Below are 18,990 nucleotides of genomic sequence, written 5' to 3'. Positions count from 1 at the left end.
GTACCCAAGCGAGGCATAATATCTTGCTGCTCCCCACCTCCCCAAGGTAGTGGGATGAACACCCATTATCTTGCAGGTGATTGCCATGTCTCCGCTGTTCATTCAAAGCCCCACTGACACTGCAGGGCTTTGAATGTTTGTTTACGCACATCTAACCAATCAGAGCAGTCCTATGACATGGACAGGTCCAATTCACAGAAGCACCTGTAGTGATTCACTTACGTCGGCAGCTGAACTGGTAAGGATGTGTCTGTGGCTGCGCTCCGTCTCTCCCCTCTGGTCTCTGTGTTAATTCACATCCTGCATCCCTTACCCGCACAGACTCCCCCCAACCCCCTCCTCCCGGCTAACACGACATTGTGAGGTGGGGGAGGGGCATTACCATAAAAGTTCTTTTTCAGTATTTTTTTTATCCTATTAGAAATGGATACTCTTGAACTAAAACAAAAATGCCGGTCATTGTGAGGCTGGTTTCAAAATGAAGGTGTGTCAAGAGCAGAAGAGAGCAATAACTGTATTGCAAGTAGGGAATTCTGTGTTGATGAAAAGCAAGTGAGGGAGTGGCGGAAAATGAAGGCTGACTTGGAACAGATTCCAAAAGCTGAAAAAGCTCATTGTGGTTTAATGTCTTTTTATGGGGCTCTAGAGAGTGAATTGCATAAATGGGCTATGGAGTGTCCTCAAAATGGTTACTTTGTAACACGCAGGGGAATCCGCATATGTGCTCTACAAGTGGCTAAAGATGACAAATATAAAGCATCAGACATTGAAAAATTTGCTGCGTCAGGAGGATGGTGTACCCACTTCATGAATAAGTTTGGCCTACTATGTTTGAGACAAAGAACAAAGATTTCCCAGAAATTTCCACAAGACCTTGAAGAAAAAATTATGTCATTCTAGTCATTTAATATAAAACAAAGAAGGATTTATAATTATGACCTGGAAGATATTGGGAATATGGATGAAACTGCCATGACTTTTGATCTTCCAAGCAACAGAACTGTGGCAAGTTTAGGAGAAAAAAAACATTTTTCTCAAAACCACAGGAAATGAAAGAAAAAAAAAACACTTTACAGTTGTTCTATTATGTGTGGCTAATGGAACTAAGCTGCGTCCTGTCATTATTTTTAAAAGAAAGACCTTGCCTAAAATGATCAATTTCCCACCAAGAATTACTGTGCATGTACATGTTAAAGGCTGGATGGATGAAGACTGAACCAAAAATGGCTGGAAGAAATTTGGAACTAATGACTAGGAGCAGCCTTAAAGAAAAAGTCATCGTTACTTGTTTGGTTTATGTTCAGAGTCCACCTATCGGATGACATAAAAAAATTGGCAAAATCTAGTAAAGTTACTTTAGTCATTATTCCAGGTGGGCTTAAATCTGTACTGTAGCCTCTGGATGTATCTTTGAATAAGCCTTTTAAAGACCATGTGCGAAGGATGTGGCATGAATGGATGTCATCTGGTCAAGCCTGACTAACAAAAGGAGGAAATCTTATGAAGACTGACATAGAGTTAATATCAAAGTGGGTTCGAGATGCATGGGAAGATATTCCAGAAGACAGGGTGCGACGTGCCTTCCAGAAATGTAGTATTAGTAATGCTATGGATGGCAGTGAAGACTGCGCTTTGTATGAAAATGACAGCAGTGATGGTGATGACAGCGATCTCAGTGAGGACAGTGTCTGTGATGACCTCACACCAGCTGAAGCTCTGCATTGGGATACGGATGATGATGATGAATCCAGTTTTGAAGGATTTTAACTCTTTACATTTTAGCTTGGTTGCTGATTGAGCTCAGGGCATAGTACTCTTAAGGCATCATCTAATACCTTATTGTTTTTGTTGAACCTATTTTCCACTTACTGTGCTGGGTTACTAATGTTAAATGACTTGTCCTTTTATTTGTTTTTATTTTAAAAATATTTAAATACATTACCCCACTGATGTCTCAATTTTTAGTAATTTTTTTCATTTGTCTTGATTATTGAAACTCACCAATAGCTTCTGCATGGTCCACCCCAGGCTTATACTCGAGTCAATCAGGTTTTCTGGTTTCCCAGGTAAGAATTAGGTACCTCAGCTTATACTCGGCTTGGCTTATATTTCGAGTATATACAATACTTCCTCATTTGCGTACCTTAAAAACTACTTTTTGGAGGAGGCCCCACTTCAGCAGGGTCAGTTTTTTTCATCTCATAGGGAACAGGGGAGGACAAAATCTTTTCTACCAAATAGCATTGTCCAATGGTCACCCCAAGTTAACAGACACCCTACATTAGTGTTCAATAAATTTCTATGGAAACTTAGGACCAGAGGCGGGAGGAGGATACGTCTGTTACTGAGAAAGTAATTTTACTTCTATTAGTGGGTAAACTAAGAAGGTGCTGTCTGCCTCTGGGTACAATGCTTAATATTATTTGTATAGGCCCCCCTCCCCAAATTGGAGAATCCACCCTGAAGTATGCTGCCAATCATACATTTTTGATCAAATTTCCTTTCTGTACTTGAAGACTCAGACTTTGGGGTCTAGGATACTTGGAGTTCAGATTATAGCATTCTTCACGGGCCACATTTGAAGGACTCAATTTGGAAACCCCTCTGAATGAATCGGACTTTACTTTAAATATGCCTGGTGCAGATGAAGGGAGATAAGATATCCCTTTAGAATAGGGGGAAGAAATGCAGATGACGACTATCCCAACATTGTGGACTTTGAAATTATTGGACCTTGTTGAAAATAATTTGCTTAAGGTTGTCCAATAATGTACAACTTAAAACCAATATATTTGCTATTTTATTATTTCCTTTATTTTTTTGCAACATGTCAGTTCTACAGCATAGTTTTGTCTTAGTATTATGGAAAAATTTACCTTGTTAACTGATTCTCATTGTTCTCGTAAGCAGTAATCAGCCACTTAAAATTTTAATCTGTACAAGGGAGTGTTTCACGTATTTTAGTCTAAGATGCCTTCCTGGAGGTCCGGAGTGTCAAACTCAATTAAAACACGGCCGTTTGACGCAACGGCGAGACTCACACGGGCCACATTATATTTATGAATTGTGTTAAATTGCTATTTTGAAGTGAGGATTCAGGAATATGGATAGGATAATTAAACACTATATGATTGCTTTTATTTAAACATTTCTTTTATTTAAGGTATTTAAAAAACGAAAATTATTCTTTTTTACCTAAACTTGCCAGCGCTTTCCTCCTACTAGTTTTCACTTACCTCTTATGTTGTGACCGGAAAATATAACAAAGTAACTAATAACAAATATAAAATGTTGGACAGCTGACAATCATGATGCACAATCGTAATGGCTTCCCTCTAAGAATGTTAAGTAGCACTGCCGCTAGGCATGATTCATAACAGCACAATCCAGAGTGCTCTTTTTAACCTTTCATTATTGGGATCTGTTTACGTGACACTGAGAGTGGCAGACATATCGCTTCCAAACGTCACCGGAACTGAGTCAGTGCGTTTAGACATGTCTACCGGCCCCGAGGAAAGGCACTGGGCCACCTGTATACTCGTCTTCAGTAGTTAAAGGGTTAATGAGAGAATTGTGTGTACAGTATTGCCTCGATCTCCCCTAAGTGCTATTTTCTTCATAACAATTTTTTCTATTTTCATTTTATTTCAGAGCATCGTAGGCCACAAAAAATTACCTCGGGGCCGCATGCGGCCTGCAGGCCGCCAGTTTGACACCCCTGCTCTAGATGTTTAATTTTTTTCTCACTACTATTTAAAATTATATACCATTGGCTGGATTAATGGTCCTGTTATTAGAATTCTCAAAAAACTGGCCATGCTGCTTCTAATGTGGGCCAGGGATATATACAAACCTAAGTTTTAGGAATGGAATGTGAGCTCACATCTCATTGCAATCCCGATAAGAACAGGTGGTTCTTATTCTATGACCCTGCTCAATACTTGCTCTCGTATCACTGAAGATATGGGTGCTATAGCAAAGTGTGGTAGCCGGCTATTGGAAAAAATAGCATCTGGAGTCTTTAAGGATTGTCTTAAAATGAGCAGCCATCTAAGTGTGTGTGGTGGTTACACAATTTCATGTCAACTTGATAAAAGAATGAATGGGTGGTGTGATAGGTAGTATTATGGTGCCAACCTGGCCAACAAACACATGTGGGGTTCCTAAGGTTGCAGTTTAATTGAAGGGCAAAGACATAAATGGCTTGACGAGCCTCATCTTTCTGTCTCCTGTTCTCTGTTTATTGGACCAGTGTGCAGCTATCTTAGCTAGTTCTCTGCCTCAACTTGTGAGCTATACTATCTGCGGGACACCGAATCCATGGCCTGTGTCACTATAGTTTGAGGTTTCTTCAAGACCTGCTTCACCACACGGCTGGTGTACACATTACTTGAGCTGGAGACTGTCAGACCCTGTCATCTGGCTGTTAGTGACCGGTCCTGCTGTTTGCTGCCTGTGACCAGACTGCCTGTGTTGCTCTACAGAAGACTCAGCTGTCTGCTTCCTTGACTTACACCCAGCAGCTCTTGAGCCATTTGTACTACTCTACAGACTATATATATCATCATAAGTGTCCTGGTTTTGTTTCTCTAGAGAACCCTGTCTAACAAAGGTGGTATCTAGCCTGTCAATCAGGTCACAGCCTGTCTCATGAGGATTTGGGGAATTTGGTTTCTCTTGATTTTGCCATCAGAAAAGGTGGGACATACACACTCTTTCTCTCACTTATTCTCGTTCAGTCATCGTCTTCCTATGGTCAAGTTTCATGGAGCCCTGGAGATGCTTCTACTGCCATTGGATTCACAAGACTTTGCACCCACCAGCCTGTGATCTTGTATTTGCATCATTGTATGTGACGGCAGGAATTTGAAGAGGGATTTATGGACTATTATTATACTTACGGACTAACATCTGACTGAAGGACTTAATCTGGACTGAGCTGGCATGTTTTCTTAATATGCAATTACTCTTTGATATAAAGTTATCTCTTACATATATATGAATGTCTCTGGATTTGTTTCTCTAGTCAACCTGGACTAACACAGTGAGGTGTGAGCTAAATCCACATAGAAAAAAGACATCAGCTCATGTGATCCAAGTATTGTAAATAGTAAAACCCAACACTGGAGGAAATCATTGTATTAGAGCTGAAGTTCTGAGCACTCTGTTTGAAGAAGGGTATGGATGACAGTGGATGCCCAAAATTTATTTGCAGAGTCCCCACATGATGGTGTCCATTGAACTACCTTGGATCATTAACCAGGGATGTGAACAGCCACATTCTCAGACAAAGTGCATTAGAAAGTGGATTACTATTGATAAAGTTAGGTTAAAAGCTAATACCTTACCATTAGTTTTCCCTTTTGCCACATTTTTACCCTGTTTTAGTTTTTATTATTTTCTGCTTTCTTTTGGATTGAGGTTTTTCTGTATTTTATTTTGTTGTTGGTATTAGGGTTTGGGGGATATAAATTTCCTTATATGACATCCAGGATAGATAAATTTAGTGACAGCAACACTAATAGCTCCTTATACATAGGGCTGCTAATCACAAGGTCAGCAGTTTAAAACCACTGCCGGAAAAAGAGGATACTTTCTACTTCCCAAAAGAGTTACAGTCTCGAAAACCCACAGGGACAGTTTTACCCTGTCCTTTAGGGTCATTATGAGTTGGAATCGAGTCAATGACAAGGGAGTAACCTGTAAGCTGAATTCAATCAATACAGGAAGGGTGTGTGTGTGTGTGTGTGTATGAGGGGTTTGGTGAGAATTCATTCAGAAGGATCAAAATCAAGGCCATAAAAATATTGAGTCCAGGAACAAGGTTGTATTTTCTCTACTTCCTCTCTCTCTGACCAAGCCCTGGTGGTATATTGGTTATGTGTCGGTGTGTTAGACCAGAGAAACAAATTCATAGAAATGCATATGTGTATAAGACAGAGCTTCATATACAAGAGCAACTGTATATTAAGAAAGTATCCCAACCCATTCCACATCAAGTCCATAAGTCCAATATTAACCCAGATGTCCAATACCAATCTACAAAAGTCCTTTTCAGACTCAGGAAACACATGCAATGATGCCAAATAAAGGATGAGAATAGGCCAGTTGGTGGAAAGTCTTGTGAATCCAGTGGTGGTGTAAGCAACTCAGCACTGGCAGGGGTCTCCACATGGCTTCTCCAGCCCCTGGGGCTGCATCAGGGTAGGTCCATGTGGCTTCTCCTCAGGGATGTCTCCAGCCTTGTCAGTAGAGAGTCTCGAAGGGAGTGAATCGAGAGTATGACATCCGCCTCCAAGGAGAAAATATAGCAATTCCCAGAATTCTCATGAGAAGACCATGACCACACACAGAGGTCTCATTGACTATTTGTGGATTGACAGACTACACTCTACCCCTTCACTCTTAATCCGCTCTAGTCCCAAATTGACACTAGATTATGGAATGACCACAGTCGGCCTTGCAATGCTAGACCTTCAGATGCTTTGTGTTCTAGAACTTTCAAGGCCTAGAAACTGAATTCTATAACATTTCTCCTCGGGAAATGGGGAAAAGATCACAATGCTTCTCCCCTTCTATACTTCTCAATCACACGGACAGTCTTATTTTTTTAATGATGTTTTAATATGTCATTAAACTCGTGGGGTGAGATATTTTCCCTTTTGGTTGCTCAGTCTGCTTTTCTGGAGCTGTCAGACCCACACACTTAGGTCACTAGTCACGAGCGTCTCTCATCAAATTCCCTACCCCCTGAAACGCAAGATAAATGGCACAGCTTAAGCCTACATTCGTCAGAATTGATTTCCTGTTTTAATTGAAGAAATTAAATATATCAGTAATATATCTGCAAGATGTCAGTCTTTTGCAGCAATAGAAACGTGTGCTCTGATTGATTGTATCTATCTGACGTTCTTGGATTATGGTAAACCTAAGAACGGAGTGAAACAGCGACAGAAACAAACTCCCTATGGGTATCTTTCCACTTCCCTTAAATAGATGCAGGTTTTTTAAATGTGCAATTATAAGCTAAAAATATCAATAATGTGAAGTATTTATGTGTGACTGCCCTTTAAAAGTAAGCCTTTCCTTGACTAATTACGGTTGAGAATTTCTGCAACTGGATTTTTTTTCCCCTCAAAATTCATTCACCATCACATCTTGATGGGGAGGGGTCAGGAGGAAGTTTTTCCTTTCTTCGCACTTGGAAAGTAGTCAGGAAGAAGATTTTTAAAATACGTATTTCAGGTTATCAAATGGGTTGGGGCGAGCACCTCCCCACTGTTCACAATCAACAGAGAGGGGAAAATGAAGCCAGAAGACTGGGCACTTTGAGCCGCAGAACAGAAAACCCAAAGGGGTGAACACCTTGGGCCTATCCTCTGATAGCCTTGCAGACTGTCCTCACAGCCACCCCCTGGCGAACACAAAACAGGAAGCCTTTATGTCCACCGCTTACAAATGTCGCCGGTGGCTTTCATGCAATTCTTGAAAAAAAAAGAAACCAATGAGATGACCTAATTTACCAACTCACAACCTGGACAAATACAACTAAGTCAAACCCCAAATAATACACTTTGCGTGCAGATCTTAACTCTAAATAGAAGTGAGGCCTATAAAGGGAAAACAATGAGGTGGGGATATATTTCCCCAGGTTCATGAATAAGTACCATATATATTAGAGTATGAGCCAATCAGAATATCAGTCGAGGCATCAAATTGTACCACAAAAATGGCATTAAAAATGTGCTGAGAAACTCGGCTTCTATGTGAGTATATACGGTAAGTAGTCTTGATCATGAGGCTCTACTTTCTAATCTTCCTCAAAAGAGCTACTCTTGCATCAACCAATTTCATGGGTAAATAGCTGAGAAAGAGAAGGCCTGTTTATGAAAGGAGATTAGTAGAGCATGTGAAAATGTTGATAATGGCATGAATGTGCCTCCACCTATGTGACAGCTTGTATTAGTAAAAATGAGTGAATTGCTCTCTGTATCTGCTTTCCATAGCCTGCTCCCCTCTTCCAACTTCCTGTCTGGACAGGCAGGGAGGTAGACGCCAGCTGGGGAGAGAACCCTCGGCTTTTATAATCAGAAGAGTTTGGTAAGAGCAGACTGGGAACACAAAGATGTGGGGCAATGTGCTCACCCCCCAGTGTCCTGACCTTTCAATACATGAATTTAGCAAATGATTCACCCTTCTCACAACTCTCACTGCCCGCAAGTAGATGCTGACTCATAGTGACCCTACAGGACTGCCCCCATGGCTTTCTGTCACTTCAACTCTTTATAGGAGTAGGAAGTCTCCTTTCTGCCACAGAGCTGTGGCTGGTTTCGAATGGCTGACCTTGCAGTTGGCAACCCGATATGCTATCCAGTCCACCACCAGGCTCCTTCTCCCCACAGGGCACCATGAAGCCCCAGGGAAGTCTTCAAGCCAAGGCACATGACCACAGGGATTTCCTGGAATCAATACCTGTTCAGGGTGAGGCGACAGATCAGTTTGTTCTAAGGCTCCTTCTAATCCTGACATTCTAGCACTCAGAGAAAGAGTGGGGGGGGGGGGGCGGGTTGGAATATGATATCCAGAAGCCAGCCCCTAGGATCAAAGTCCAAATGGGCTGGCCAGCTTGGCAGAAGCTTACTTGTGAAAATCCTCAATGCAGTGAATGAGCCCACCGGCATCCACGGTGAACGGGATCCCGTCCAGGCTGCGGTGGCACATCACACAGGTGAAGCAGTGCGGATGGTAGGCCTTGCCGGTGGCCCGGAGGATCCGCTCCATGATGGGCTTGGAGCACACATTGCACTGCTCCAGGGTATTCTGAGGAGAGAAAGAAAAGGCCCTGCGTGAGGCTGGGAATGACCAAGCTCCATGTCTGTCGGAATGTACAATGCAGCGCACAATTTTATACATGATGGCTTCCATGCCTAACACAGGACATGGTGAAGGAGAGATGCATGTTTACTCTAAAGAGGAAGCGCAATGAGATCAAGTGACTTTTCTAAAGTCACTCAAGCAGTTAAGTGGAAAACACAGATTTAGAACACATGGCTTCTGACATCTACCCTTGGTCCTTTCTCCTACACCAGAATGCAGCAATGTTTTCTGCATAGGACCATCGACTAAAGAGTTTTTGGCCTTGCAAGCCATATGGTCTCTGTCAACAACTCACTTTGGCCACTATATGACACAGGCAGCCATATCTCAACAAATGAGCTTGCTTGTCCCAGTGGATCCTTGCGCTTTGCCCACCCAGCCTCTCCACATGGAGAATGCTTCGCTATAACTCCCCGGCTAATCAGAAAAGGCCTTGTGTGGGCTTCAAGGCCTCTAGATCTTCAGAGAGGGCTCTGTCTGCAGACTGAGCCCCTCCTACAGCCAACCTGCTGGTGAGTCCAGCCGGGACTCTGCTTTGGAAGAGGATTCCTGTCATTCAAAGGCCTGATTTTCAAAGACCAGTTCCTAGTCTTAAGGTTGGTTAGTTCTTGATAGACATCTTGAACTGGGAATGTCTAGTTTCAATACATGGAATGAGAAAGTCAGTTTGGTTGCCTTTAAAAATATGGGGAGCTTTAAAATGCATGCTGTTGTTAAGTGCCCTCCAGTAGATTTTGACTCAAAGGGACCCCGAGTGACAGAAGAAAACGGCCCTAGTGTCTGGAAGGCTCTAATCTTTAGGAGGAGGCACCTTGACCGCACAGGGGTTACGTGTTCCGCTTCTAACTGAAAGGCTGCCTGTGTGAATGCACAGCTGTCTGAATCCACAGCTGCACCACAGTTAAGCGTGGCCGTCTGCACCTGCAAAGATTTACAGCCTTGGACACCCTAAAGGGCAGTTCCACTCTCTTCTGGGTTGCTGTGAGTTAGAATTGATTAAAAGTAATGGGATTGGTTTGTGTTAATCTCTATGGGAGTAGGTCACCAATCTTCCCCAGAGGCTCTGGGTTGGGCTCCAACCATCAATGTTTGGCTACTCGCTAAGCACCTAACCAGTGCCCTACCAGAGTGCCTTTGATGCATAATATTCTTTAAAAGGATGCCAGCTTTAAAAATCAGAACTCGGAAAGGATGACACAATTTGCTGTCAAATTTCTATCCCCAGAATCCCATGTTCTCTTACCAAACACCCAAGTGGCCTATGTAATATGCAATAGTTCAACTCACTGAATTTATAATCTGGAATAAACCTGGATGTGGATCTTATTAGAAACATACAGAATTGATATGGGGCATGGGAATAACTACTCTCTTACTACAAGAGCCTATGAGACACCGCTTTTCTGTGGGCAGATAACCAGTATGCTAATATCTGACCTATACCAGTGGACCCAGGTGGTTTCCTTCACTTTGTCTTCTTACCTGTGACAGCTGCCCCATCCTGATAATAATTCCCTGTTTTCTTTCCAGAACACAGAAATGACCTCGTAGTTTTCCTGCTAAAAAATCTTCCGTGGCTCCACACAGTGAAAAGAGTTAATTTCTTATTGGCATCCAGCCTCGATTGACATGCTCAGCTCTTCCTAGCTTCATCCTTGTTAACATCTGTGAGAAACTCCTAGATGCCTACGCCTTGGCTAATGCTTAGAATAGCTCTCAAATAAGCATTTTGACCTTTCAAGGTTACAGTCAGAGCACATCTACCCAGTAAAGACCTTACTTGATGTCCCCAATTGAAATGAAATGTTCTTCCTCTATATTTTTATTTTACTGGCAGCACTTAGCATTTTATTAAAATCATGTGCATACATGTCCATTTCCTCTATAAGACTACAGTTTCTAATTAAAGAAAAAGACAACAGTTTCTTTCAGGACAGGGACTAAACATTCATCATTAAATTGTCCATATTGCACTGGCACAATGGAGTGTGTGCCACAAGAATGAATGGAGTACAAGTGATCACCGACTCTGGCTGCCTGGTGATGGCCCCACCACCCTGACTATCAGATCCACCCCAAGGTGGACTGGGAAATCTGGCTCCGTAGTCTCCTCAAAGCTGCAGTTACCCCAGGTTCTGAAAGTGCTTAGTGTGCCTCTGGTCACTGTCTAAATGCATGGAAACTATGAACCCATTTCCGTTTCCCACGTTGAAGTGGTGAAATTAAAACAGCAGAGGAACACAGGAGAGTCTCCATGTGATGATGTGCTAGACAATGAGATCCAGCTTCTGTTCTACCCTGGTGAGCTGATCCAGTGTGGCTGGAAACCCTCTTCCCAGGACTTGTATTTTGCTCCTCTGGGGGGTTTAACTTAAAAAAATTATTTTAAAGGCAGTTCTGTTATGGAATATGTGTTAATCTGGGTACTTTGGAGAAACAAATCCATAAAAACTCATGTATAAGAGAGAGTTTTAGATAAAGGTTAAGTGCGCACCAACAATACATCCCAACCCAGTGCTGCTCAAGCCCTCAAGTCCAACATTAACCCATATGTCCGACACCAATCCACAAAATCCTCCTCCATCTAAAAAACACACACTATGATGCCGACTGCAGGAGGGAAGCTGAGTCAGTGAACGTGTAGGCATCTCAGTGCTGGCAGGGGTCTCTACACGGCTGCTCCAGCACCCAGGGCTGTACCGGGGTAGGTCTATGTGGCTTCTCCTCGAGGATGTCTTGCAGGAAGTGAGCCTTGCCAGCTGGAGCAGGGAACTGGCTAAGGCAGCTGCACCCTGATCTGACCATCAGAAAGCAAGAGACCCGAGAACTAGAAAGGTGAGGCTCACTGGGCCATTTATCCCTCCACCCTTCAATGACAACCCCCCCCCCATTTGTTTATTGGCCAGGTTGGCACAATCTTGACCAGAAAATGGTCTTGTTTGCATTGAGTTGGCTGCAAGATTCATCAAATTTACGCAAAGCTAGCAGTAACATAGCAGGTGTAGCTAGCTCCCAAGGAAAGGCTATGGTCTATGGAAGCAGTCCTCTTCAAAGGCAGGTCATCTGAACACGAAGGGAAAATAACGTGGCCCTATTGTAAAATGGCCCAAATCAGAAAAGAAAGGCTCCACGAATAAAGTGAAATGGAAGCTTGGCCCAGTAAATCTTTGCTCAGCAGTTAGTTCCCTTCACTGCACTCTCCCCTTCTCAACCTTCACCACATTAAACACGCATCCTTCAACATACCTCTTCTTTCTCTAGCTCAGGCCTCTGATGTTACAGATGAGAAACAAGCCCTGGAGAACTGGTATGATTGGGGCAGCAACAAGATGAAGGTACACCAACCCCAACCATGGTGTTTTCAATTGCTTCACATGTATGTGAATTTCAACACTGACTAAGGAAGAATGGAAGAAGAATGGATGCATTTGAACTATGGTGTTGGGGAAGAATATTGGAATTTCCATGGACTGCCGAAAGAGCAGACAAATCTGTCTTTGCATAAGTATGGCCAGAATGTTCCTTGAGAGGCAAGGATGCTGACACGTTGTCTCACTTACTTAGGACATACTGCGCACGGCCAGTCCTGGAGAAAGACATCGTATTTGGTAAAGTAGAGGGGTAGCAAAATAGAAGGAGGTCTTCCAAAAGATGGATTGACGCAGCAGCTGCAGCAAGGGGTTCACGTATAAGAACAATTCTGCGACTGGCATCGGATCAGGCAGTGTTGCCACTCTGTTCTACATGGGCTTGCGATAAGTCAGAACCGACTTGGTGGCACCTAACTAACATGGAACCCCGCCGCCAAATGCCACCCTGATTCAGTCACATCTTTACTAAGCTTTGTTCCTTCATAAGCCCAGCTTCCCTCCTATGCGTCTTTGTCTACAGAATACTAGGCTACTCATTCTTCAGAGTGAAACTCAGCTTCCACTTCCACAGAGCCTTCCCTAACTCTCCTGGTATCTCCCAAACAAAGACGGTCACTTCCTCCACTTCGGGATGATGCTTCTAGGAAACCGAGCACAATGCGCCGAGTGATTCGCGTTGACCTGCAGGGCCAGCCCGTGGCATGCAGCACCTCCTTGCATCCCCTAGAGATAAGTTTGAGTCCCCTAGGAAACAGACTCTGACACGAGATCTTGCACACAAGAGCTTTGGGGAGAGTCCTCAGGCTAAACGGTGGGAAAGCGCAAGGAGGAGAACAGACAGAGAAGGTTGTTGAACTGTGACATAGTTGCAACAAAACCCTCAGCGGTTCCAATGGAAACCTCTGGAAGTTGGGATGCCTGCAGAGTGGTCCCTGGGCAGTAGGGCATTGATACTTCCTGCATCCACCAGTTAGTGTGGTGACCTTCAGCATTCTTAGGTGCCAGGCAGCAGGAAGAGGAGGCCGGGCACAGCTTTGGACAGAGAAACCTGGGGACATTTCTGGCTCCTCTGGTTTAGAACTGTGAGTGTTGCCACCCTCAGTCATGAGAACTACTTCCAAGAAAGAGGTTTGTTTGTACGTGAGACAGTTCTCTTTAGATGAAGGTACTTTACAAAGAGGGACTCAGCAATAAGTCATCAGCCTCCAATACTCCCAGCAGCTGGGAATAGGACTGCCTCCCCCCAGAAGGGGCAACTGGAAGGGGCACCACAGTGCTTACAACCAGTCATGTGGGGCAGGTCCTGGGTTGACCACAGTCAATGTCACATCTTAGCCCATTAGTAACAAGCTGTAGAATGCCTTGTAACTTAAGCTGAAAGAGAAGACCAAATTTTATTCTTGATACAGTAGATAATGCTGAGGAGTTTTCTCCGTAGGCTATGTTTTAGGTAGTTACTCTGATAATGGGATAGTAGAGAGGGAAAAATGTTATAGGAGAGCAAGGCAAAGCAAGACATGACTTAGTTGCTTAAAAAGCATCGCTTATCAACTTCTCCCGGTGATGGCAATATAGTTACGACTAAAAACAAAAAGTGAAAATAAAAATATAATCACAAGCAAATCTTATACACATGACTCCCAAAGCACAACTATTTTAAATGAGAGATACAATCTGGTTGTATCTTTTCTATCCTTGGAAATTATATAAATAACATCTCTATTTCCCAGGCAGAAGAGCTGGGAGAACAATCTGAATATAAATGAAGCATATAGGTAATTTAAACATTAAATGGGACGAAGATGATAGAGAAAATAAGAATATTGGTATAACATATATTACATAAGTGCATGAAAGTGTTCAGTGTTGAGTATTTTAAATGAAGGGACATAAGTTTTTAAAGATTCAGAAGACTACAAAGTGATTGTTGCCATTTAGAAATGTTAAAATTTTCATTTCGTAAAATTAAAATGTGTTTTATATTCAATTTTGTATTTTTTGATCTATTAAACCAATGCTGAAACAGGAAAGATATGGGGTAGCATCTGAAGTTGTAGATAAAGTTCTGGCATTTCACCAACAGAATAGTACTTACTAGTTCTTTGACCTATTTGTCTTCCTTAAGAGATTTATCCTATTTAGTTAAAAGAGACAAATTCTGATTGAGATAAGAATACAATATGTATGCATATATATGCATGCATGTATATATGTATGTGTGCATGTAGGCATCCACACACACACACACACGAATTTAGAAAGCCCTTAGAGATTACCATAATCCCAGTTCTTAGCTCCCCTTTCTCATCATCCCTAAGGAACACACATCCAAAAGATCCCCAAATCAATTCTGGACGAAGATTGTAGAGAAAAAAAATAGAGCCTATGGTGGATCTACATTGTCTATGATTCTATAAGCCAACTACCAGAGTCAAGGAATGAAGGTACATAGAAAGCATTTGCTGATTTGGAGTTAGAATACGGAGGGCCAATACGGAGAGTCTCCTGGCAGTGGAGACTCTGCTAGATCACATCACACCTATTCCATTTCAGTGACCACAATATCATAGTGCAGATATGAAGGATTTAGGCAGATTATCTGCAAATCGTATGAATATACAAGCCCCCCCCCCTCCCCGAAAAAATGGGAGAAAGCTCCGTCAGGTGAAGCTTTCATAGTATGCATCTTTCTCACTAGGCAAGCATCCAGTAACTGGCTCTGAGTGCACCCAGTGGCGTCGCCTGGAAAGGTTCTCTCTGGTCGCAGTGAAATTTTTGTGAAAGCAATTTCACTTGAACCTTGTTTTTTGTGATAGCCAATTTAAGAGAACAGTGTGCAGCTGTGACATTGTTTCCTGTTTGAGAGAAATGCCACAGACTATTGTGATGTTGAACATAGCTGACAAGGACAGCACTATGGGAAAAACTCGCCTGTAACAGTGGTTTTCTTGTTTCAAAAAAGCTGAAATTTCGATTGGTGGCAAGCCTCTATCTGGATGTCTGTCAACTTCCCAAACAGATGAAAATATTGACTTGTTGTGCATTTGGAGTTCGTTCCACCAAGTCAGGCTATTAATCAAACTTTTTATTTAGAGGTTCTAAAAAGATTGTATAACAGCGAGCAACAAATAAAGGCCTCATTTGTGGCAGATGGGGGACTGATTTTGCCACCACAACAATGCAGCTGCTCATGCAACCAAATCAGTGTGCCAGTTTTGGGCAAACCCCCCCCCCCGCATGCTTCTCTTGCCCTACACACCTGACTCACCTGCCCTTGCTCTGTGTGACTTCTTTTTGCTACTGTGAATGAAGAGGGACATGAAAGGACCGCAATTTGATGACTTAAAACAGGTGAAGGGCCTAATTTTTTCCACTTCCTCTCTCCCTCCCAAACTCTGATAATTTATAAATTATTATTATTTTGTCATGTATTACACTAGCTGACATCTCCTTTCACTACACGTCCTTTTCCCAGCAAGCAGTTGAAAAGCGAGCTGGCTGGTGAGCGTGGGCAGCTTGGGGTGTGGGGCTTGCTCATCCCGTGGTCAGCTGCCCATTGGCAGGTTCCAGGAAACAACACCGTGAGGCTGAAAGAAAGCTCCTGGAAAGGGGGAACCAATCGGAAGGATTTACGTACAACCTACCCCCCCCCACCCACGCATTCCACCCCACTGAGGGGGATGAACAGAAACGTGGGTGAAGGTAGACAGCGGATGCTGTAAGATATGAAAACAATAATAAATTTATCAAGGGTTCATGAGAGTGGGAGTTGGGAGGGGAAAAAAGTAGCTGATACTAAGGGTTCAAGTAGAAAGAAAATGTTTTGAAAATGATGAAGGCTACATATGTACAAACGTGCTTGATACAATTGATGTATGGATTGTTATAAGAGCTGTTTGAGCCCCCAATAAAATAATTTGTTTTACAAAAGAGAGGTGAATGAAAGTACGAGGGAGGTGCTGTCAGCCATGCAAACAGATGAATTTCAAAAATGTTTCCAAGAATGGAATCACAGATTTGACAAACGTATTACGTGTCATGGAAAGTAGTTTGATGGTGATAAAGTTGTTTTATAAAGAAATTTAAATACATAACTTTGCAAAACATTCCATGTTGGAGGGGGAGTCCTCGTATATCAAGACATTAACTCTATTAAGCCTGTCTATAAACGGGTCGGTTTCCCCGGCCTCCCACAGGGCAGCGCAGAAAGCTAGTGGCTGTGGTCCTAACATCTACAATAGTGTCGAAGCTCCACCAGTATTGGTGTAATGATGAATTAATAATACTTTACGTAGCCTTAGTTCAAGTACCAGTGCCATTTAAACTCAAATAAAGGTATTACTTTACTCAATTTTTTGAATACAGAGTTATTCTGTATTGACTTTCACTTTGGTAATTCATGAGGCTTCCAAAACGCAGACAGTCCTCTTAGGTTTCCCTGTAGAATTGGACATCCTATTACCTGGGTAGTCACCTAACAGAGCCTACAGTGCACTACCACCCCCACCCCCACCCCCGCTCTGCTTCCTTAGCGGTGTGTATTTCTTTTTTTTTTTTTAATTTTAACATTTTTTTTATTAATTTATTGGGGCTGATACAATTCTTTTCACAGTTCATACATATACATACATCAACTGTATAAAGCACATCTGTACAGTCTTTGCCCTAATCATTTTTTTCTCTTTTCTTCTTTTACATTTTATTAGGGACTCCAACAACTCTTACCACAATCCATACATATACATACATCAATTGTATAAAGCACATCCATACATTCCCTGCCCCAATCATTCTCAAGGCATTTGCTCTCCACTTAAGCCCCTTGCATCAGGTCCTCTTTTTTTCCCCCCCTCCCTCCCCTTTCCCCCCTCCCTCATATGCCCTTGGTAATTTATACCTCGTTATTTTGTCATATCTTGCCCTATTCGGGGTCTCCCTTCCCCCCTTCTCTGCTGTCCCTCTCCCAGGGAAGAGGTCACATGTGGCTCCTTGTAATCAGTTCCCCCTTTCCAACCCACTCGCCCTCCACTCTCCCAGCATCGTCCCTCACGCCCTTGGTCCTGAAGGTATCATCCACCCTGGATTCCCTGTACCTCCAACCCTCATATGTACCAGTGTACAGCCTCTGTCCTATCCAGCCCTGCAAGGTAGAATTCGGATCATGGTAGTTGGGGGGAGGAAGCATCCAGGATCTGGGGGAAAGCTGTGTTCTTCATCGATACTACCTCACACCCTAATTAACCCATCTCCTCTCCTAGGCCCCTCTATGAGGGGATCTCCATTGGCCGACACTTGGGCCTTGGGTCTCCACTCTGCACTTCCCCCTTCATTTAATATAATAATATATATACACATACATATATACATATACACATACAGCGGTGTGTATTTCTTAACATTCGCTGGTCCATTCCAAATTTCCTTCATCTCCTTTGACACGCAAGTCAACAGTTGAAGAAGTTCTCAGCTCGTGAAAGAGTCACAGCATTGGAGACCAACATGCTGGATTTCACTCTGTCCTACAGGGGCCTGCTGAGCTGGAATCGATCTGCCAGCCGTGAGTTTGGTGTGTGGTTTGTGTGTCATCCCTGTGAAGCATGGGCAGCTCAGTGGCACAACTGTCACCTTCCATGTTGGGAAACCAGGTAGGATTCCTGGCTAATGTGCATTATGCACAGCCATCGTTCATTGTCAGTGGGCTTTGCATATCACTCCGATTTGGAACAGGGCATGGGAAAGCTTCCAGGCTAAAACAAGCTAGGAACCAAGCATGGTGTTTTGCTTCTATGAAAGCCCAGTAGATCACAACCATCCAACCCACAAGTGATTCACGGGGATGACACAGGAACGGCCAGCGTTTCATTCCTTTGTGCATGAGATCGCCACAAACTGGGCGCCAACTTGACGGGTGGCAGCGAATGTCTGTATTACTATCATTTTCTGAGAGGAACAAAATTCTTCTTCTATTGAAGGGAATTCTAATTTTTCTTTCTGCCTTTTAAATTTTTTTCTAGGTAGGAAAAGTTGAGGTAATTTGTTAGCTGCTCCTTTAAAGTGTTTTTCTGTTTGGATAAAGAAAGCTATGACAGCTATTGGTAAAAATGGAGAAAACAATGTAAACTCATTTTCCTTTTCTTTGTGAGGTATAGCACACACAGGGAAAAACATACAACACACGGTTGCACAGGCCAACACATATGAACAGTGACAGCCCCCAAGTAAGTCCCGTGTATGTGGCCCCATCTTCTCTTTTTCGTGCCCTTCTCTCTCTGCTTGTCTCTCGCTCGTTTCTACCAGTCCTCTAGAATACAGCTCTGAGTGTTGGCTACCTCAGTGTTCTTTGAAATACCTTGGAACACACATTTATACTTTTCTGCAGATTAGATTTGCCGGCACTTATATTTGAGCATCATTAAAAAACCAAGTAAAGCACAGAGCTTTCAAAACCCTGGCAAACGGGGGTGATAAAGGCACCACTAGGTCCTCAAGGGAGACATAGGCAGAGCTGGAAGTGCCTGAATTGAGGCAAAGATACGACAGCTCCTATCACCGGAGCACAAGAATGTGTGGTGGGAAGAGAAGAAAGAGAGTGATTATGATCGGTGTGTGTGTGTGGGACACTGACAGTGTATGCTTCTAGGGATATAGTCTAGGTGGGATTTGAATTGCTGCTCAAAGAGAACTTCACAGTAACAATCTAGCGTTAATGCTGCATTGCAACAGAACCGTTGTTAATTCTGTC

The 18,990-nt window shown here is 42.9% G+C and overlaps 1 protein-coding gene across 14 annotated transcripts in view; it reads right to left on the bottom strand.

Moving 5' to 3' along the window:
• LPP (LIM domain containing preferred translocation partner in lipoma) overlaps positions 1–18,990 on the bottom strand; it is a 792,938-nt gene that overhangs the window by 20,724 nt on the left and 753,224 nt on the right. For all 14 annotated transcript variants that reach the window (XM_075556195.1, XM_075556197.1, XM_075556200.1 and 11 more), the window contains one exon: positions 8,642–8,820. In XM_075556195.1, coding sequence (XP_075412310.1) covers positions 8,642–8,820 — 179 coding nt within the window. The remainder of the gene's footprint in view (positions 1–8,641; positions 8,821–18,990) is intronic.

The sequence above is a fragment of the Tenrec ecaudatus genome, chromosome 8, assembly GCF_050624435.1.
Source record: "Tenrec ecaudatus isolate mTenEca1 chromosome 8, mTenEca1.hap1, whole genome shotgun sequence".
In the NCBI taxonomy this organism is placed as follows: Eukaryota; Metazoa; Chordata; class Mammalia; order Afrosoricida; family Tenrecidae; genus Tenrec; species Tenrec ecaudatus.
The sequence above is the reverse complement of the archived record's forward strand: the minus strand, read 5'-3'. Positions and strand labels throughout refer to the sequence as shown.